Source organism: Musca autumnalis, unplaced genomic scaffold, assembly GCF_047663935.1.
Source record: "Musca autumnalis isolate F117 unplaced genomic scaffold, ASM4766393v1 scaffold_3, whole genome shotgun sequence".
Classification (NCBI taxonomy): Eukaryota; Metazoa; Arthropoda; class Insecta; order Diptera; family Muscidae; genus Musca; species Musca autumnalis.
In genome coordinates this window covers 215,064,674-215,086,963 of record NW_027411866.1, presented here as the reverse complement: position 1 = coordinate 215,086,963, position 22,290 = coordinate 215,064,674, and the positions used below count along the sequence as shown (strand labels likewise).

At 39.9% G+C, this 22,290-nt stretch overlaps 1 protein-coding gene across 4 annotated transcripts in view; it reads left to right on the top strand.

Annotated features, from left to right (window-relative positions):
• sws (patatin like phospholipase domain containing sws) overlaps positions 1 to 22,290 on the top strand; it is a 98,512-nt gene that overhangs the window by 53,285 nt on the left and 22,937 nt on the right. For 2 of the 4 annotated variants that reach the window (XM_073976661.1, XM_073976663.1), the window contains exons 3-6: positions 766 to 2,598; positions 2,672 to 2,947; positions 9,020 to 9,206; positions 20,368 to 20,484. In XM_073976661.1, coding sequence (XP_073832762.1) covers positions 766 to 2,598; positions 2,672 to 2,947; positions 9,020 to 9,206; positions 20,368 to 20,484 — 2,413 coding nt within the window. The remainder of the gene's footprint in view (positions 1 to 765; positions 2,599 to 2,671; positions 2,948 to 9,019; positions 9,207 to 20,367; positions 20,485 to 22,290) is intronic. The other 2 variants (XM_073976662.1, XM_073976664.1) reach the window with 1 other exon arrangement.

The window sequence follows — 22,290 nt, the reverse complement described above, 5'->3', positions numbered from 1 at the left end:
TACCAAACACCACAATAAATGTGGATTTTTTAAAGATTTTTAGGAGCTACCAAAGACCACAATAAACGTGGATTTTTTTAAAGGTTTTCAGGAGCTACCAAACACCACAATAAATGTGGATTTTTTAAAGATTTTTAGGAGCTACCAAAGACCACAATAAACGTGGATTTTTTTAAAGGTTTTCAGGAGCTACCAAACACCACAATAAATGTGGATTTTTTAAAGATTTTTAGGAGCTACCAAGCCACTAAAGACCACAATAAATGTGGATTTTTTAAAGATTTTTATGAGCTACCAAAGACCACAATAAACGTGGATTTTTTTAAAGGTTTTCAGGAGCTACCAAACACCACAATAAATGTGGATTTTTTAAAGATTTTTAGGAGCTACCAAAGACCACAATAAACGTGGATTTTTTTAAAGGTTTTCAGGAGCTACCAAACACCACAATAAATGTGGATTTTTTAAAGATTTTTAGGAGCTCCCAAAGACCACAATAAACGTGGATTTTTTTTAAAGATTTTTAGGAGCTACCAAAGACCACAATAAACGTGGATTTGTTTAAAGATTTTTGGAGCCACCAAAGACCACAATGAACGTGGTTTTGTTAAAGATTTTTGTTGTTGTTGTAACAATAGAACATAGACACCTTCCTAGATTTTTAGGAGCCATCAAAGGCCACAATGAGATCCTACACAAATTCTATACCATTTTCTACTACTTGTCATCATATTCTAACTATCCTCCTTTTCTATCTTCCCACAGGCCTTCAAGGAAGTATTCGATGAAAATCCCGACATCATGATTCGTGTCATACAGGTCATTATGATACGGTTGCAGCGAGTACTCTTCACAGCACTGCGCAACTATTTGGGTCTCAACTCCGAGTTGGTACAAAATCATATGCGTCACAAGAAGTCGCAAAACAATGCTCAACAAACTCCACAATCGCAATCTACTACGGCGCAACAACAGTCAAATGCCACCACTGCAACACAACAACAAACACAAGTGAAACATTCACCCGGCCATCGGCGATCTCAAGGTGAAACCATACAACATCAACATAGTCTTTCAGATCCTATACCACCACCTGATATGCTGCAAGATGTAGCCTGCTATGAGGCTCTAATTGCCAATGGTTCGGCCCAGTATGTGGCCCAAAGTAGTGTGGGTAATTTGTCCACACGCCGCTATTCCATGACCCCGGCTGAAATCAACATCAATGCCTCTTCCATTGACATGCAGTTGGTCAATTTGTCTGCGGTGGATAGTTTTCTTAAAGAGTTGGGTTTACCTGAAGAAGATCGCGCCTTTTTGGAGCCATTTGTAGAGGTCCGTGAAGTGGATGTTGATGTTACCCTAATTACAGAGGGTAACTCGGATGATATTTGTGTTTGGTTTGTTATGACTGGTGGTTTGGCTGTCTATCAGAGTGGTGTCGATCCCATACGTAATTTCCAAAGTGATCGTGTAGATTGCTTCATTCACCATGTCCATCCGGGAGAAATTGTTGGCGGTTTGGCCGTACTGACGGGAGAAGCTAGCGCCTATACCATTACCTCACTCTATCCCAGTCGCATCGCATTCATACGCCGTCCTGCCATCTATCAAATAATGCGTGAAAGGCCGAAAATTGTTTTGGATTTGGGCAATGGTGTGGTTCGGCGTCTCTCGCCATTGGTGCGACAGTGCGATTATGCCCTAGATTGGATTTTCCTGGAGTCCGGTCGTGCTGTCTATCGCCAAGATGAAATGAGTGATAGCACCTACATTGTGCTCAGTGGTCGTATGCGTTCCGTTATCACCCAATCAAGTGGCAAAAAGGAAATTGTCGGTGAATATGGTAAGGGTGATTTGGTTGGTATTGTTGAAATGATAACGGAGACATGTCGTACTACAACGGTTATGGCTGTCAGAGACTCAGAACTTGCCAAATTGCCTGAGGGTTTGTTCAATGCCATTAAGTTGCGTTATCCGATTGTGGTAACGAAGCTGATATCTCTGCTGAGTCATCGTATTTTGGGTACAATGCAATCACGTTCAGCGGGTAATGCGGCTCCACTGGAAGCCAATCCTGTGACACATAAATACTCTACCGTAGCCTTAGTTCCTGTTTCCGAAGATGTTCCTCTGACGGCTTTTACTTATGAATTATTCCATTCGCTGTGTGCCATCGGCCCCACTCTGCGCTTAACCTCCGAAGTTGTACGCAAACAGTTGGGTGTTCACACTTTCGAACAGAGCAATGAATATCGTTTAACCTCTTGGTTGGCCCAACAAGAAGATCGTTATATCATTACTTTGTATCAATGTGATCCCTCATTGAGTGCCTGGACGCAACGTTGTATGCGACAAGCTGATGTGATTCTTATTGTCGGGTTAGGAGATCGTCCACCCACGGTTGGTAAATTTGAACGTGAAATTGATCGTTTGGCTATGCGTACACAAAAGGAGCTGGTACTGCTCTACTCCGAGACTGATAGTTCGAAACCAATGAATACATTGCAGTGGTTAAATGCCCGTCCCTGGGTAACAAAACATCATCACATACAGTGTGTTAAGCGTATGTTTACCCGCAAGAGTCAATATCGGATTGTGAGTAAACAAATTTGGATATCTTTTGTTTGGTCTCTTGATTTAATATAAAAATTTCTTATTTGCTTTGCAGAACGATTTGTATAGCCGTGTCTTGATGTCTGAACCAAATATGCATTCCGATTTTTCACGTCTGGCTCGTTGGTTAACCGGTAACTCCATTGGTTTGGTATTAGGCGGTGGTGGTGCCCGTGGTGCTGCTCACATTGGTATGATGAAAGCAATACAAGAGGCTGGTATACCCATTGATATGGTTGGCGGTGTTAGTATAGGTGCTCTAATGGGTGCATTGTGGTGCTCGGATCGTAATATAACAACTGTTACCCAAAAGGCCAGGGAATGGTGCAAGGTAAGGGCTAAAGAATTAAATGATATTTTAAAGATATTGGGAGCCTCCAAAGACTATAATAAATGTAGATGTTTTAAAGATTGTTAGGAGCATTCAAAGACCACAATTTAAGTAGATTTTTTTTAAGATTTTTAGGGGCAATCAAAGGCTACAGTCTACGTGGATGTTTTAAAGATTTTTAGGTGCCATCAAAGACCACAATAAACATGGATTTTTTTAAAGATTTTTTGGGGCCACCGAAGACTGCGATAAACGTGGATTTGTTAAAGATTTTTAGGAGCCACCAAAGACCACAATAAACCGTGCTCTTTTACATATTTTAGGAGCCACAAACGACTGCAATAAACGTGGATTTTTTTAAAGATTTCTAGGAGCTACCAAATACCACAATAAACGTGGATTTGTTAAAGATTTTTAGGTGCCACCAAAGACCACAATAAACGTGGATTTTTTAAAGATTTTTAGGAGCCACCATAGACCCCGATAAACGTGGATTTTTTAAAGATTTTTAGGAGCCACTATAGACCCCAATAAACGTCGATTTTTTAAAGATTTTTAGGAGCCACCATAGACCCCGATAAACGTGGATTTTTTAAAGAGTTTTAGGAGCCACCATAGACCCCGATAAACGTGGATGTTTTAAAGATTTTTAGGAGCCACCATAGACCCTGATAAACGTGGATTTTTTAAAGATTTTTAGGAGCCACCATAGACCCCGATAAACGTGGATTTTTTAAAGATTTTTAGGAGCCACCATAGACCCCGATAAACGTGGATTTTTTAAAGATTTTTAGGTGCCACCAAAGACCACAATAAACGTGGATTTTTTAAAGATTTTTAGGAGCCACCATAGACCCCGATAAACGTGGATTTTTTAAAGATTTTTAGGAGCCACCATAGACCCCGATAAACGTGGATGTTTTAAAGATTTTTAGGAGCCACCATAGACCCCGATAAACGTGGATTTTTTAAAGATTTTTAGGAGCCACCATAGACCCCGATAAACGTGGATTTTTTAAAGATTTTTAGGAGCCACCAAAGACCCCGATAATCTTGGATTTGTTAAAGATTTTTTTAAAGATTTTTAGGAGCCACCATAGACCCCGATAAACGTGGATTTTTTAAAGATTTTTAGGAGCCACCATAGACCCCGATAAACGTGGATTTTTTAAAGATTTTTAGGAGCCACCATAGACCCCGATAAACGTGGATTTTTTAAAGATTTTTAGGAGCCACCATAGACCCCGATAAACGTGGATTTTTTAAAGATTTTTAGGAGCCACCATAGACCCCGATAAACGTGGATTTTTTAAAGATTTTTAGGAGCCACCATAGACCCTGATAAACGTGGATTTTTTAAAGATTTTTAGGAGCCACCATAGACCCCGATAAAAGTGGATTTTTTAAAGATTTTTAGGAGCCACCATAGACCCCGATAAAAGTGGATTTTTTAAAGATTTTTAGGAGCCACCATAGACCCTGATAAACGTGGATTTTTTAAAGATTTTTAGGAGCCACCATAGACCCCGATAAAAGTGGATTTTTTAAAGATTTTTAGGAGCCACCATAGACCCCGATAAACGTGGATTTTTTAAAGATTTTTAGGTGCCACCAAAGACCACAATAAACGTGGATTTTTTAAAGATTTTTAGGAGCCACCATAGACCCCGATAAACGTGGATGTTTTAAAGATTTTTAGGAGCCACCATAGACCCTGATAAACGTGGATTTTTTAAAGATTTTTAGGAGCCACCATAGACCCCGATAAACGTGGATTTTTTAAAGATTTTTAGGAGCCACCATAGACCCCGATAAACGTGGATTTTTTAAAGATTTTTAGGAGCCACCATAGACCCCGATAAACGTGGATTTTTTAAAGATTTTTAGGAGCCACCAAAGACCCCGATAATCTTGGATTTGTTAAAGATTTTTTTAAAGATTTTTAGGAGCCACCATAGACCCCGATAAACGTGGATTTTTTAAAGATTTTTAGGAGCCACCATAGACCCCGATAAACGTGGATTTTTTAAAGATTTTTAGGAGCCACCATAGACCCCGATAAACGTGGATTTTTTAAAGATTTTTAGGAGCCACCATAGACCCCGATAAACGTGGATTTTTTAAAGATTTTTAGGAGCCACCATAGACCCCGATAAACGTGGATTTTTTAAAGATTTTTAGGAGCCACCATAGACCCTGATAAACGTGGATTTTTTAAAGATTTTTAGGAGCCACCATAGACCCCGATAAAAGTGGATTTTTTAAAGATTTTTAGGAGCCACCATAGACCCCGATAAAAGTGGATTTTTTAAAGATTTTTAGGAGCCACCATAGACCCTGATAAACGTGGATTTTTTAAAGATTTTTAGGAGCCACCATAGACCCCGATAAAAGTGGATTTTTTAAAGATTTTTAGGAGCCACCATAGACCCCGATAAACGTGGATTTTTTAAAGATTTTTAGGAGCCACCATAGACCCTGATAAACGTGGATTTTTTAAAGATTTTTAGGAGCCACCATAGACCCCGATAAAAGTGGATTTTTTAAAGATTTTTAGGAGCCACCATAGACCCCGATAAACGTGGATTTTTTAAAGATTTTTAGGAGCCACCATAGACCCCGATAAACGTGGATTTTTTAAAGATTTTTAGGAGCCACCATAGACCCCGATAAACGTGGATTTTTTTAAAGATTTTTAGGAACCACCATAGACCCCGATAAACGTGGATTTTTTAAAGATTTTTAGGAGCCACCATAGACCCCGATAAACGTGGATTTTTTAAAGATTTTTAGGAGCCACCATAGACCCCGATAAACGTGGATTTTTTAAATATTTTTAGGAGCCACCATAGACCCCGATAAACGTGGATTTTTTAAAGATTTTTAGGAGCCACCATAGACCCTGATAAACGTGGATTTTTTAAAGATTTTTAGGAGCCACCATAGACCCCGATAAAAGTGGATTTTTTAAAGATTTTTAGGAGCCACCATAGACCCCGATAAAAGTGGATTTTTTAAAGATTTTTAGGAGCCACCATAGACCCTGATAAACGTGGATTTTTTAAAGATTTTTAGGAGCCACCATAGACCCCGATAAAAGTGGATTTTTTAAAGATTTTTAGGAGCCACCATAGACCCCGATAAACGTGGATTTTTTAAAGATTTTTAGGAGCCACCATAGACCCTGATAAACGTGGATTTTTTAAAGATTTTTAGGAGCCACCATAGACCCCGATAAAAGTGGATTTTTTAAAGATTTTTAGGAGCCACCATAGACCCCGATAAACGTGGATTTTTTAAAGATTTTTAGGAGCCACCATAGACCCCGATAAACGTGGATTTTTTAAAGATTTTTAGGAGCCACCATAGACCCTGATAAACGTGGATTTTTTAAAGATTTTTAGGAGCCACCATAGACCCCGATAAACGTGGATTTTTTAAAGATTTTTAGGAGCCACCATAGACCCCGATAAACGTGGATTTTTTAAAGATTTTTAGGAGCCACCATAGACCCCGATAATCTTGGATTTGTTAAAGATTTTTAGGTGCCACCAAAGACCACAATAAACGTGGATTTTTTAAAGATTTTTAGGAGCCACCATAGACCCCGATAAACGTGGATTTTTTAAAGATTTTTAGGAGCCACCATAGACCCCGATAAACGTGGATTTTTTAAAGATTTTTAGGAGCCACCATAGACCCCGATAAACGTGGATTTTTTAAAGATTTTTAGGAGCCACCATAGACCCCGATAAACGTGGATTTTTTAAAGATTTTTAGGAGCCACCATGTACCCCGATAAACGTGGATTATTTAAAGATTTTTAGGAGCCACCATAGACCCCGATAAACGTGGATTTTTTTTTAAAGATTTTTAGGAGCCGCCAAAGAACACAATAAACGTGGATTTTATAAAGATTTTTAGGAGCCACCAAAGACCACAATAAACGTGGATTTTATAAAGATTTTTAGGAGCCACCAAAGACCACAATAAACGTGGCTTTTTCAAGATTTTTAGGAGCCACCATAGACCCCGATAAACGTGGATTTTTTAAAGATTTTTAGAGCCACCATGTACCCCGTTAAACGTGGCTTTTTCAAGATTTTTAGGAGCCACCATAGACCCCGATAAACGTGGATTTTTTAAAGATTTTTAGAGCCACCATGTACCCCGTTAAACGTGGATTATTTAAAGATTTTTAGGAGCCACCATAGACCCCGATAAACGTGGATTTTTTTTAAAGATTTTTAGGAGCCACCATAGACCCCGATAACCGTGGATTTTTTAAAGATTTTTAGGAGCCATTAAATACCACAATAAACGTGAATTTTTTAAAGATTTTTAGGAGCCATTAAATACCACAATAAACGTGGATTTTTTAAAGCTTTTTAGGAGCCACCATAGACCCCGATAAACGTGGATTTTTTAAAGATTTTTAGGAGCCACCATAGACCCCGATAAACGTGGATTTTTTAAAGATTTTTAGGAGCCACCATAGACCCCGATAAACGTGGATTTTTTAAATATTTTTAGGAGCCACCATAGACCCCGATAAACGTGGATTTTTTAAAGATTTTTTAGGAGCCACCATAGACCCCGATAAACGTGGATTTTTTAAAGATTTTTAGGAGCCAACAAAGACCGCAATAAACTTGGATTTTATAAAGATTTTTAGGAGTCACCATAGACCCCGATAAACGTGGATTTTTTAAAGATTTTTAGGAGCCACCATAGACCCCGATAAACGTGGATTTTTTAAAGATTTTTAGGAGCCACCATAGACCCCGATAAACGTGGATTTTTTAAAGATTTTTAGCAGCCACCATAGACCCCGATATACGTGGATTTTTTAAAGATTTTTAGGAGCCACCATAACCCGATAAACGTGGATATTTTAAAGATTTTTAGGAGCCACCATGGACCCCGATAAACGTGGATTTTTTAAAGATTTTTAGCAGCCACCATAGACCCCGATAAACGTGGATTTTTTAAATATTTTTAGGAGCCACCATAGACCCCGATAAACGTGGATTTTTTAAAGATTTTTAGGAGCCACCATAGACCCCGATAAACGTGGATTTTTTAAAGATTTTTAGGAGCCATCATAGACCCCGATAAACGTGGATTTTTTAAAGATTTTTAGGAGCCATCATAGACCCCGATAAACGTGGATTTTTTAAAGATTTTTAGGAGCCATCATAGACCCCGATAAACGTGGATTTTTTAAAGATTTTTAGAAGCCATCATAGACCCCGATAAACGTGGATTTTTTAAAGATTTTTAGGAGCCACCATAGACCCCGATAAACGTGGATTTTTTAAAGATTTTTAGGAGCCACCATAGACCCCGACAAACGTGGATTTTTTAAAGATTTTTAGGAGCCACCATAGACCCCGATAAACGTGGATTTTTTAAAGATTTTTAGGAGCCACCATAGACCCCGATAAACGTGGATTTTTTAAAGATTTTTAGGAGCCACCATAGACCCCGATAAACGTGGATTTTTTAAAGATTTTTAGGAGCCACCATAGACCCTGATAATCGTGGATTTTTTAAAGATTTTTAGGAGCCACCATAGACCCCGATAAACGTGAATTTTTTAAAGATTTTTAGGAGCCACCATAGACCCCGATAAACGTGGATTTTTTAAAGATTTTTAGGAGCTACCAAAGACCGCAATAAACATGGGTGTTTTAAAGATTTTTAGGAGCCACCAAAGACCCGATAAACGTGGATTTTTTAAAGATTTTTAGGAGCCACCAAAGACCCCGGTAAACGTGGATTTTTTAAAGACTTTTAGGAGCCACTTAAGATCACGATAAACGTGGATTTTTTAAAGACTTTTAGGAGCCACTTAAGACCACGATAAACGTGGATTTTTTAAAGACTTTTAGGAGCCACTTAAGACCACGATAAACGTGGATTTTTTAAAGACTTTTAGGAGCCACTTAAGACCACGATAAACGTGGATTTTTTAAAGCCACCACAGTCATTTTGTTAGCCTTTTTATATAACATGACTATTTTTCGCTCTTTCATTTCCAAATATTTTTAATTTGTTTTATTTCTGCAGAAAATGACAAAATGGTTTTTGCAACTCTTGGACTTGACCTATCCCATAACATCAATGTTTTCCGGTAGGGAATTTAATAAATCCATTCGCGAGACATTTGGTGATGTTAGTATTGAAGATTTGTGGATACCATACTTTACACTAACCACTGATATTACGGCCAGTTGTCATCGGGTCCATACAAATGGTAAGTCAATTTCTCCATTACTTTGATTTATGTTTTTTTTTCTCGCTATTTCTATCAATTTTTGTTAACTCTTCTTTGTTGTACAGCTAAATGTTTTTGTTGCACCATTTTACACTCAACCATTCCCGATTTGTTTTTTAATTTATTTGTGGCTAAATCAAAGATGAAGTGAACTTTGCACCCCATTGTGACCACTACACAAATCAAAGCTTACTTTTTGTGTACGCCATTTTCTTCCCTTCTACCCACATTCATTGATATTTTGTCATTCCTCCATTCATTGGCTTATAACCACTTTTCCCACCCACCATAAGTTGTGAATTTAAATTCGTCTAAATTCAAATATACAAAAAATCATATTCTGAGATTTTTACATACCTAATCTAAGTATTATTTGTTTAGAATGAAAAAAACTGAGTTTGTCGATAAATATTAGAAATTTGAATTTTTTTAAATTATATTATTTTGTTATATTTGTTAATTTATGTTTTTTTTTTTGTTTTGTTCATGTTGTTGTTGGTTGCTTAAAGTATTTCATAGTAGAGTATTGAGTATATTACATTGTATTGAATTGTGGACAATTAAAGCTTTGGATTATGAAGTGTCAGTTCATACATATTTTACCATTGCAGCTGCATTAGTTTATTCATTTGATTTGTTGAGTAATTTGCCGTAGTCTGTCATTGTTGTTAAGATTTGAGAAGCGTTTTTTCTTCACCCGCATAAATATCTTTTATAGAAATTATGAATTTTGTGAGGAAATACAAAACAAAAATTTGAAATATTCGTTGTAAATGTAATGAATTTTAATATTTAGTACAATTAATATTGGGATCCACACATTTCTTTGATCTTTGGGATTAAACTTCAGGCCATACTTTTCCAAATAAACGGTCAATATCATATGTTATTGTTTTGTAAGAGTTGTGAGATTTACTTCATGTAGAAATCAAGGCGACTTCTTGTAGGGAAGGTCTCATACCACTCCGCCTTCAATACAAGATGGCCGACTTCAGTATTGTCAGTTGCTTTGTATTCGTGCATGAAACTAGGGGTTCTTAAATCGATTTCCCCACTACTGCAATTTCATAAAATTACTCTAGTATAGAACTCGATTTAAGAACCCCTAGTTTCATGCACGAATACAAAGCAACTGACAATACGGAAGTCGGCCTATGTCGTTTGTTCTTAACTCCCACGGACGATAAATTTGTTTTACAATATTTTATAAACCAAAAACACAAAATACGTATGAAATTATTTAATTTTTCTTGTTGGGGCTGAATGAGGTCAATAGATTTATTACTTATAGTGTCCTTGATGTTTTTCATTACAAGCAGAGTAAAAGAACGAGTTAATCTGTACTAGTAATTCGATCTGGAAGATTTTTTGTAAAACTTCAGATGTTTTGACCACTTCGTTTCTTCTGACATTCATTGTTGTTGATGTAGCAACGCACAAATTATTTCAGTTATCAGGTTCTGGTTCCTCTGTATCCAGACTCAAAAATTCTTAACATGGACTGTTTGGGTCCATAAAGAATCAGGAGACACAGGTGGGTTGGTTAGCAGGACATCTAAACAAAAGCAGCGTGCGTGTGGACTCAATCCACATACCGGTCATGTGTTGGGTATCGTGGCATCAATTCAGGCCTAATACGAATTGCGTCGGCTGGATCGTCCGATTCTTAACTGGGCTAAAACCCTTTGTGTTTGCCTTGGCAGTTGACGTTCTTCTGCTGCGATGGATGGGTGGTTGTTGTTGTTGTAACAGTGTTTTATTATTATGTTTGTATGTTCGTTCTGTTCAATCTGGCTCTGGGTATATCTCCAGTTCCAGGAAGTTGGCTACTTCGATGGGATGTAACCACAGATCCATTGGAGTCAGATGAGTAGGCTTGGCGGCGCAGTTGAATAGGTGCTTAGTATCGTGCGGGCCCATGCCGCATACTGGGCAGATGTCTTGCACGGCGCGATCGATTCCCGCCCAATAGGAATTTAGGCGACTGCAATATCCTGAGCGTAATTGAGCCAAAACTACTCTGGTTTGTCGTGGCAGCTGACGCTCTTCAGCTGCGATAGATGGGGGATGTGCTCCGATGACTGCATTCACACAATAATTGCTTATGGTCTTAGCAACTGTGTCCGTGTGAATGCTGTTCAAACCTGCCTGATATGCCTGTTGATGTAGAGGTTCTCTCCTATATTGTTGGACCGTCGTCTCTAGAGCATGAATATCCTTCTTGATATGCCTGGGTGTATCGGTGGCCAGCAGATGGTGATTGGGATGGCTCTCACGGTAGCACCCGAGCAAGTACTGCAACGATAGCATCTCATTATGTTGTCGTACTAGAAGAATCTTTGCCTCCTCATGTAGATGGTCCACTGTAGATTTGAAGAGGCGCCCTGTTGATGTTCTCAAGGCGGCGTTCTGACAAATTTGAATCTTATCCCACTGCGTGTCACATAAATTCGGGGACCAAACTGGCGCCGCATAGCTTACCACAGACCGACCCATCGCTTTATACGTGGTCAACAAGGTTTCTTTATCTACACCCCAAGTGCTGCCGGCTAGAGACTTGAGGTCCTTGTTCAGTTTATCGCAGATAGCTGTGGCATGCGCAGACGACGTGAAAGTGGTGTCGAATGTGACGCCTAGAATTTTGGGGCAGTTTGTGGTCGGAATTCTGTTACCATCGACCCTGATATTTAACTCTCTTCTATACTGCGCCGTCCATGTGGTGAACAGAGTGGCCGTCGATTTAGTGGCGGATATCTGCATATTCCTCGCGTGGAAAAATGTGGTAAGATCGGTTAAATATGAGTTCAGTCTCTCACGAATGTCATCAGGGAACTCCCTGTTTCACTCTACGGGGCTTGGATTTCTTGATCCTGAATTCCACATACGACTAGCGACCACACATATAGTTGATTATCCAACCTTTCCGACTTGGCCGTAGGGTTGTCTGCTCGATTTCCTTTTGATAAGTCAAGCGCCACCATCACTGTTCTATCACACGGCCGTTCCTGGTTGAGTCCTCGACAAATATGTGTGGAGATGGCGTGCAGCGCTGTTGTCGTGCTGTGCTGCTTACGGAATCCATGCTGATGATCGGCAACTTGATAGCTTTTTCTAATGCTGGGGAGGACTAAGGCCTCATGAGTCTTCGCTACAGGGGACAAAAGCGAAATCGGCCTGTACGATTCACCTTTGCTTGCATCCTTGCCTGGCTTCAGTAGCGGGACCACCCTGCCCACTTTAATGAGCTACTTCACTCCCGGCTCATCCAGCTGTTTCAACATTACCATGGAAATTCCGTCAGGGCCCAACGCTTTGGATGATTTAGGGTTCCTGATGGCATTCGCAACATCATCCATTGTAAACTGTGGTGGTTCATCCTCGGCAGGAAGAGATCTAATGCGACGTAACACTCTTCTCTTCGCCCTGTCACTCTCGGGGTGCTCGACAAACAGTCGATTGAAGTAACTTGCACACCTCTTTGGGTCACTCAACGTAACGTCGCCAAACGTGACTGAGGTCCTGTCATCCCTCCTTCCGGGGTTCGAGAGTGACTTAACCGTTGTCCACAATTTACTTATACCGGCTCCAATGTTGCAACTCTTCAGATGATTTAACCACTTGTTCCGCTTATGTTCGCCGACCAGCCTGTTAACTTCCAGTGTCAGCTCCCTGACTCTGGGGTCGTTGGGGTTGGTTCGGCGAAGCTCATCACGCTCATTTGCTAATCCCGTCGCCTCTGCTGGGAAATTTGGTCTTACTTCGGGTATTCGACCAGCAGGTATATGGCGAGCGGCTGCGGCATTGATTATGTCTCGGAACGTCCTTTCTGCTACCCGAACATCAATAGGATTGGACAATTCTCTGAAGCGGTGATTGGTGAACTCTCTGAAACTCGGCCAATCAGCTTTCCCATGATTGATGAATGTGCAGCGTTCAGATGTGATGAAATCGGGTGGTCTGCTGATGGAGACAATTATGGGGAGATGGTCTGATCCAAAGGAAATGATGGGTTGCCAGGTGACGTCATTTGTCAGACCAGGTGACACGATGGTTATGTCTGGCGAACTGTGACACGCTCCTCTAATTCTGGTAGGGGCGTCCTCATTGACCGAGCAAAACGTAGAACTATCAATCTGCTCAGCCAGCGCTATACCTCTCTGGTCGTTTCCGAGGGCCGAATGCCAGATCTCATGATGCGCATTAAAGTCCCCCAAGACCAGACGATTATGACCTTCCAATAGCGGGCTAATGTCAGGCTTATAATCTGAGATACAGCTATTTCTCGGCGGGATGTATACGTTCAGCAACTCTTTCTCGGCAGTTCCACACCTGACTGCTACCCCCATACATTCCATGTACGGGTCGTTAGAGGCAGGCTCAAGCGAGATAGGTCTGTATTGAACAGACTGTTGCAAAAGGAAAGCTAATCCCCCACCTCCACATCTGGTGCGATCCTCCCTTATTACGTTGTAACCGCACTGAGCTGTCCCGACACTGTGTCTATGTACTGTCTGCGCGACTGCATCAAAGTTAATGTTGTCCAAACCTGCCTGATAGGTTAGTTGGTCTAGAGGGTCACAGACCGCCCTATTGCTTTGAAAGAGGTCAACAAGGTTTCTTTGTCAGCACACCAAGTGCTGCCAGCCAGCGATTTGAGGACATTGTTCCTACTTTTGATATTTTCGCAAATAGCTGTGATTTGCGCGGTCGACATAAAGATGTTATCGAACGTTATAATTGTTCCACAAATATCCCATTATGGGGCAAGGGAGACTTCTCTCAGCCGTCCAACTGATGAACAGTGTTGTAGTGGATTTGCGGCGGATATATTCATATTTCTCAGATGGAAGAACTGCACTATGCCAGCTATGTAGATATTTAATATATATTTCATCGACGCTAGGACCCAACGCCAAGATCGACAATCAATCATTCGCATAAATTGCGATATTTATATCGTCGGAAGGATGTGGAATTTCAGAAAGATAGAGGTTAAACAGTTCCGAAGATATCACCCCGCCTTGGGGAACTTCCTGTTTCACTCTACGGGTTTTGGACTTCTTGTTTCTGAATTCCACAAACGTCTGGCGTCCGCACATATAGTTGATTTTCCATCGTTTCAAACACGGCTGGAGAGTGGTGTTCTCTATATCCTCGAATAGCATGACATGGTTGATGGTATCGAAGGCCTTCGATAAGTCAAGTGCCGCCATGATTGTTCGGTCGCTGGTTAAGTCCCTACTGATATGTGTGGTTATGACGTGTAATGTTGTTGTAATGCTATGCATATTCCGGAATCCATGTTGATGTTGGGGAACTGGAAAACCGCTTCTCATTGTGGGAAGGAATAGTGCCTCTAGAAAATCGGACTATACAATTCACCTCTGCTGGCATCCTTGCCAAATTTCAGTAGCCGGACCACCCTGTCAACTTTCCTGGCTTATCCAGGTACAATATGGGTGGCTAGCGATATGTTGAGGACACTTGTTAAATACTCAACTCCGGGTTCATCCAGTTGCTTAAGCATTACCATTGATATTCCTTGTGGACCCAACACTTTGCATGATTTCGCGTTTCGGACGACGTCTGCAACATTGCCCATCGTAAATTGTGGTGGTACCTTTTCGGCTGGGAAGGCTCTCCTCTAATACGACGGAGCAGACTCCTCTTTGCCCTATCACGCTCGGGGTGCCGTTGAAGAAACAGCCGTTCTATCATCCTTTCACAATTTATTTAATCCTGTACCAACCAATTTGGGAAATTTGTCCTGATTTCTGGTATTCGACCAGCAGCTATGTAGCGAGTGGCTGCTGCAGTGATGAGGCCCCAAAACGTTCTGCTGATTGGTAATTGGTTCAGAAAAGTACGGAGTTCAGAGGTTATGAAGTCTTGTGGTCTATTTACGGTGACAATGATAGGAAGGTCGTCGGAGCCAAGAGAAATGACGGATAGCCTGGATATGTCATTAATCAGACCTGGTGCCACAATGGTGATGTTTCCTTTTATCCTCGTAGGAGCGTTTTCGTTCTCCGAGCAAAATGTGAATCTGTAAATTATATCAGCCAGCGCTGTACCCCTCTGATCTATTGTCTAGAACGGAATGCCAAAGCTAAGTATTGAAGTCCCCAAAAGGCAGACAAAGCCGCGAAATGCTAGCACAGTTTCGAATAGAGAGTGACACTCGCTCGAATTCGAATTCATACGGGCAAAATGTGCCTCATCGAAATAATGGTTTTAGACCCCAAGTATGTTTGAACGAAATCCGTTTCAGATAATATGGAGTTGATTTAGCCATGAGCGCACGATAACTCACGAACGGATTAACCGATTCGGTCCAAAATTTGGTTTTCATAATATTTTGTCCAAACTTAGTTTAAGTTCTAAGATGGGTTGGTCCACTCCTTCCGGTACCTCCCCCACAAAAGTTCGAAAATGTGTGAAGGGGGTAACCGATTTGGTCCATACTTTGCACATCGTTAATTTTCTACCAGACTTAGATGAGGTTCCTATATGGACTCGGTCCACCGCTTCGGGTACGTCCCACCCAAAATTTGGGAAAAGTTCAGTTTAGGACCTGCTCTCGAATCGCTTTGATTTTTGTTGTAACAACTTGTATTCAACGCCTCCCATGCGACGGTACCAGTTTCATCTGGGGCAAGTCCATACTTCCTGAGCAAATAGCCTGAAAGTTGCAAAAAATCCCTATGACACCGTGTGTAGTGATTGGAGCGCAAGATAACTCTTCAACGGATCTTCCGATTCGGTCTAAAATTTGGCCTTCGTAATATTTTGTCCAAACTTAGTTTAAGTTCGAAGATAAGCCATATCGGTCCACTCCTTCAGGTACCTCCCCCAAAATAGTTCAAAAATGTTCGGTAAAATTGTGCGCACGATAAACCTGGATGTGAGTGACCGATTTGGTCCATATTTTACACATCCTAATATATTTACCAGGTATAGATTAGGTTCGAATATGGACTATATTTGTTGTGTTCACTCCTTCGGGTACCACCCACACAAAATTTCGGATATGTTCACTTTAACACTTGCTCTCGATTCATTTTGATTTTTGTTGACGCAACTTGCATTCGCTGCCTTCATTACGACGGTAAAAGTTTTTTCCGTCGCAAGTCCGTACTTATTGAGAAAACAGCCCGAAACGTGTAAAAAACCCCTATGGCACCATATGTCATGGCTGGAGAGCATGATAACTCTCGATTAACCAATATGGTCCAAAGTTCGGCCTCCGTCATATTTTGTCCAAACTTAGTTTCAGTTCGAAGAAGGGTATTACCGGTCCACAAATGCCGGTACTCCCGCCAATATTTAAAAAATGTCACTATATCTCTTGAACGGGGCAACCAATTTGGTCCAAACTTTGGATCTCCTAATATTGTGTCCAAATTTATTTTAACTTTTAAAATTGCCCATGTCGGTCCTCTCCTTAGGGTACCTCCACCACAAAAGTTGAAAATTTGTGGTAAGTGCAGTTTAGGGTCTGTGCATACCGATGCTGTTTGGAAGTGTATACCGATTCTATTACTTGTGGTCCAGTTTAAAGGGATATTATGTTTTCCATGGACAAGTACATGCATCCTGGCATACAGGTCTAAAGTCAAATGACTAGTGGGCGCGATATCTATCGAAAAGATATGATTCCCAAAATAAGATCCACTTCCATAATGGACCAAGTCTGTCATGACCCAATATTTTGACTGCAATCTGTCTTTACAGAGTTTAGAGAGATGTCAAAGCATTTCCATGTTACAGTAGATTCATAAGGCTTCACCATAACTTGAATTAGTTTGATCTGAATTATCAGCCTGTTTCACTATGTCGAACGAAAATGAAAACGAAAGAAAAACAAGTAAAAAAATGTCAGTCGGCTTTGCCGACAGATATATACCCTAAGCCAATGTGAAGTGAAACTTTCACATACAGACAGATCGAATGTATTTAAGGTATCTTCAGAATTTTGTGCCCCTTTTTGGACATTTGAACTTGCCGACAAAAATGTGGATTAGGAATTAACTGCACTAAGACACAAATGTTGAATTTTTGTGGGGCAGGTACCCATAGGGAGGACCGATATGGGCCATTTTTGAAGTTAAACTAAACTTTGATAAAATATTAGGAGATCCAAAGTTTGGACCAAATTGGTTGCCCATTCAAGTTATATCGTCCTAGCATTTTAGTGACATTTTTTAAGTATTGGGGAGAAATACCGAATGTTGTGGACCGGTATTGCCCATGAAACTAAGTTTGGATATAATATGATGAAGACCAAATGTTGGACCAGATCGGTTGAACATTTCGAGAGTTATCGTGCTCTCCGACCGCCACATATGGTGACAAAGGGGTTTTTGTACACCTTTCGGGCTGTTTTCCCAAGAAATGTCGACTTGCCCCTGAAAAAACTTTTACCGTCGTAATGGAGCTAGCGAATGGAAATCTCTTCAACAAAAATCAAAGTGATTCGAGAGCAGGTCTTAAAGTTTACTTATCCGAAATTTTGTGTGAGAGGTACCAGAAGGAGTAGACAAATATAGTCCATATTCGAACCTGATCTACATCTGGTAGATATATTAGAATGTGGAAAGTATAGATTACATCGGTCACTCCCATCAAGTGTTATCGTGCGCAAAATTTCGAACATTTTTGAAGTTTTGTGGGGGAGGTACCTGAAGGAGTGGACCGATATAGCCCATCTTCGAATTTAAACTATGTTTTAATAAAATATTACGAAGACTAAATCGACGGATCCGTTCGAGAGTTATCTTGCGCTCCAACCACTACACAAAGTGTCATAGGGGCTTTTTGCTCCTTTCCGGCCATTCTCTCAGGAAGTATGGACTTGCCCCTGAGGGGAATTGAATACAAGTTGTTGCAACAAAAATCAAAGCGATTCGAGAGCAGGTCCTAAACTGAACTTATCCGAAATTGTGTGTGGGAGGTACCCGAAGGAGTGGGCCGATTGAGTCCATATTGGAACCTCATCTAAGTCTGGTGAATGTTCACGATGTGCAAAGTATGGACCAAATCGGTTACAAATTTTCCGAACATTTTCGAACTTTTGTGGGGGAGGTACCGGAAGGAGTGGACCGATATAGCTCATCTTCGAACTTAAACTAAGTTTGTACAAAATATTACGAAAGCCAAAATTTCATCCGTTCATCCGTTCGAGAGTTATCGTGCATACCAGCCTGCCAGACAGACAGACAGATGGACGGACATTGCTAAATATACTCCAAATTGTCTGAAACACATTTCGTCCAAACATACTTGGGGTCTAAAACCATTATTTCGATGAGGCACAATTTGCCCGTATGAAAGTGTATATACCCTTTCTAGCCTAAAGGCTGAGGGTATAACTACTTAACTCGTGCATGATTTTCAATTTTTGTAGTTGTTGATGAAAAGAAAAGTTCAGGTGTTTTTTCTTTCGACATAGTGAAACAGGCCCTATGTTTTTGTGATGAAATTGGGTCCAGCTGAATTCACCGTAATTATACACTACACCACTATGTGGTAAGGGGTATTATGTGTTAGTGCATTTGCATGTAACATACAAAAGGAAGCGAGATAGACCCATAGTTCCTTCTAGGGATATACATAGAATCACTTTCTGAGTCGATTTATGCATGTCCGTCCGTCCGTCCGTTCGCAACATACAGGTCGCATTTTTTGACCGATTTCGCTGAAAATTGGGGAGTACCATTTTTGTAGCCGTCGGAAGATCAAGTTCGAAGATGGGCTATATCGGTCCAAGTTTTGGTATAGCCCCCATATAACGGTACCTCCCGATTTAAGGTATTTTATGGATCTTAGCCACATTTTTTGCCCAAACTAGCTGAAATTTTATATTTGAGTTTCTCAATGGCCGCGAAATTGCTCCACTAAAAATTGTCAAGATAGGTCCACGGTTCGGTATAGTCCCCATATAACGATACCTCCCGATTTGAGTATTTTAGGGATCTTAGCCACATTTTTTGCTTGAACTAGCTGAAATTTTACATATGTGGTTCCCAGTGGCCACGAAATTTCGCCACTTAAATTGAGCCAAATTATATCGAAATCGGTTCAGATTTGGATATAGCTCCCATATATATGTTTGCCCGATTTCACGTATTTGCTGCACCAAACACGCTATATACGTCCGATTTTGATGAAATTTGGAATGTTTGACTGAATTCCGTCTAAAAATAAGTGTGTCAAATTATATCGAAATCGGTTCCGATTTGGATATAGCTCCCATATATATTTTCGGCCGATTTCACGTATTTTCTGTATCAAACACGCTATATATTTCCGATTTCGATGAAATTTGGAATGTGTGACCGAATTCAGTCTAGAAATAAATGTGCCAAATTATATCGAAATCGGTTCAGATTTGGATATAGCACCCATATATATTTTCGGCCGATTTCGTGTATTTTCAGCTCCAAACACGATATATAAGTCCGATTTCAATGATATTTGGAATGTGTGACTGAATTTGGTCTGGAAATAAATGTGCCAAATTATATCAAAATCGGTTAAGATCTGGATATAGCTCCGATTTATATTTTACATGTTCACAGTGGTGTAGGGTATTATATAGTCGGCCCCGCCCGACTTTGATCCTTTCCTTACTGGTTTTTACGTTAACTTCCAGTAATCTGTATATGTTGATCTAGTTGTCATTTTTGGGAATTTTTACAATATTTTTATTTTAAATGTTTTTAATATTCCTTATCGCCTTTATTGTGTAGGTCGTCAAACTATTGAATGTCTTCTAAGTACTAAGGTACTGTTGGATACATATTTGTCTCTCTTCCGCCTTTTATAAATGGTCAAAAAATTTGGTTATGTCTAAGAAGTGTATTGTTGCTATATTCGTATGTGTATTGTTTGGTATACCATTTGTAATTTGATCCATTTATCTATGAAAACAACAGCAAAAAATTGCTTACAAGAAAATCTTAAAAGTAATGCCTGCCAAAAATAGTTTTTTTTGTAATTATTGATATTAGAAATCAAATATTTTTTTGTATGACCATGTGCCTATCATTTTGTTATTGCTGTTTTTCTCTCTCTCTCTTTTTTCAAACTCCCCCGTGCCTCTTTCTATCTTTCTTTCTTTTATAAACTTCCCATACAGGATCTTTGTGGCGTTATGTACGTTCATCCATGTCACTTAGCGGTTATATGCCGCCACTGTGTGATCCCAAAGATGGACATTTGCTATTGGACGGTGGCTATGTAAATAATTTACCAGGTAAATGTTTTTTTGTTTTTTGTTGTGTTGTTACTTTTTGTAATGTGTTTTTATTGAGAGAAATTTGGCTTAAAGCAACGCATAGTTAGAATTAAATATTTAGTAAAAAATATAAAATCGAAAAAAAAAACAAAAATGCAGTAACGGAAATTTCCACATAAAAAATATCAATTTTCTACCCCCTTTTTGTCTATCCTTTTCTTTAAGATTTGTTTTGCTTTTTAAATTTCAATTACTTTTGAATTGACTTGACTTCTAAGTATTTAATTTTGTTGGATTTTGAAGAAGAAGAATTGCCAACAAGGAGTAGACGAATATCGAAAGTAAGTATACCACATTATTATTTTTTTTGTTACAAATTGTTAATTTCTTTTAGTGAAATCTTAGTTTGTTTGGTTTTATGGAAGACTTTTTTATTTTAATTAATAAGTTACTTTTTTTCTTTATTTAGAACAAATGTAAAAAGCTCAGAATGTGTAACCGAAATATAGAAATATAACCTCAAAAATTATTCTTCCCAAAGTTTACAGCAATCCAAAAAAATCAGCAATAGTTTATAATGAGGAAACTTATGGTTTGAGTTCGGATTTTTATGAAAGATGACACATTAATGTTGGACGTTGGACTTGCTCTGGTTGAGTTCTCGACTAATTTGTGTGGAGATGCGCGCTGTTGTTGTGTCGTGCTGCTTACAGAACCCATGCTGATGATCGGCAACTGGATGGCTGTTTCGGACGCTGGGGAGGAATGAAGCCTCAAGTTCCTTGCTACGGGCAACAAAATCGATATCGGTCTGTTATGATTCACCTTTGCTGGCATTCTTGTCTAGCTTCAGTAGCGGGACCACCCTGCCCATTCTCCTGACTTGGGGAACAATGTGGATGGCCAGCAATAGGTTGAGAACTTTGGTGAGATACTCAACACCATCAGTGTCCAACGCTTTGGATAATTTTGCTTTCTTGATGACATTCGCAACATCATCCATTGTAAATTGTGGTGGTTCATCCACGACAGGAAGAGATCTAATGCGACGTAGTACTCTTCTCTTCGTCCTGTCACTGCTGTAGTTAGATTCTCTAACGCATTTTTTTTGGTTACCAACTAAAATCGGTAATATTGAAATGGAAAATTATGATTAAAGGTTGGAACCACTGTTGCTATCGGTAGGACTTAGCGACAACTTTATTTTGGTCGCTAACATACCCACGAATTTCGCTAATTTCCGAAATCATAAGTATTTCAATTTTACCGATTTTTGTCGGTAACGAAAAAATGCTTTAGAGAATCTCATTACTGGGGTGCTCAACAGTCGATTAAAACTGTCAATAAAAATTGCTTGCGAAACTCTTCGGATCAGTCATCGCAACGTCGCCAAAAGTGAGTGGGGTCCTATCTTCCTTCTTTTCAGGGTTCGAGAGTGACTTAATCGTTGGCAGAGCACCGAATACTCGCTCGAGTTCCACTCGCGAGTGAAACTCTTCTCGAATTCGAGCAAGTTGAGGAGAGCAACGTGTCCCCTCCCCCCATCAAACGAAAACATACCATACACACCAAAAAAAAATTGTATACAAAAAATTAGCACCTCCCCCATTTTTCACTCGAGAATAAATCGGAGCTTTGATAGTTCACTTATTCCGACTCCAATGTTGCAACACTTCACATTATTTAACCACTTGTTCCGTTAAAGCCGAAACTCTTTGGATCAGTCATCGCAGCATCGCCAAACGTACATATGTGGGGTCTTATCTTCCTTCTTTCCAGGGTTCGAGAGTGATTTAATCGTTGGCAGAGCACCGAATACTCGCT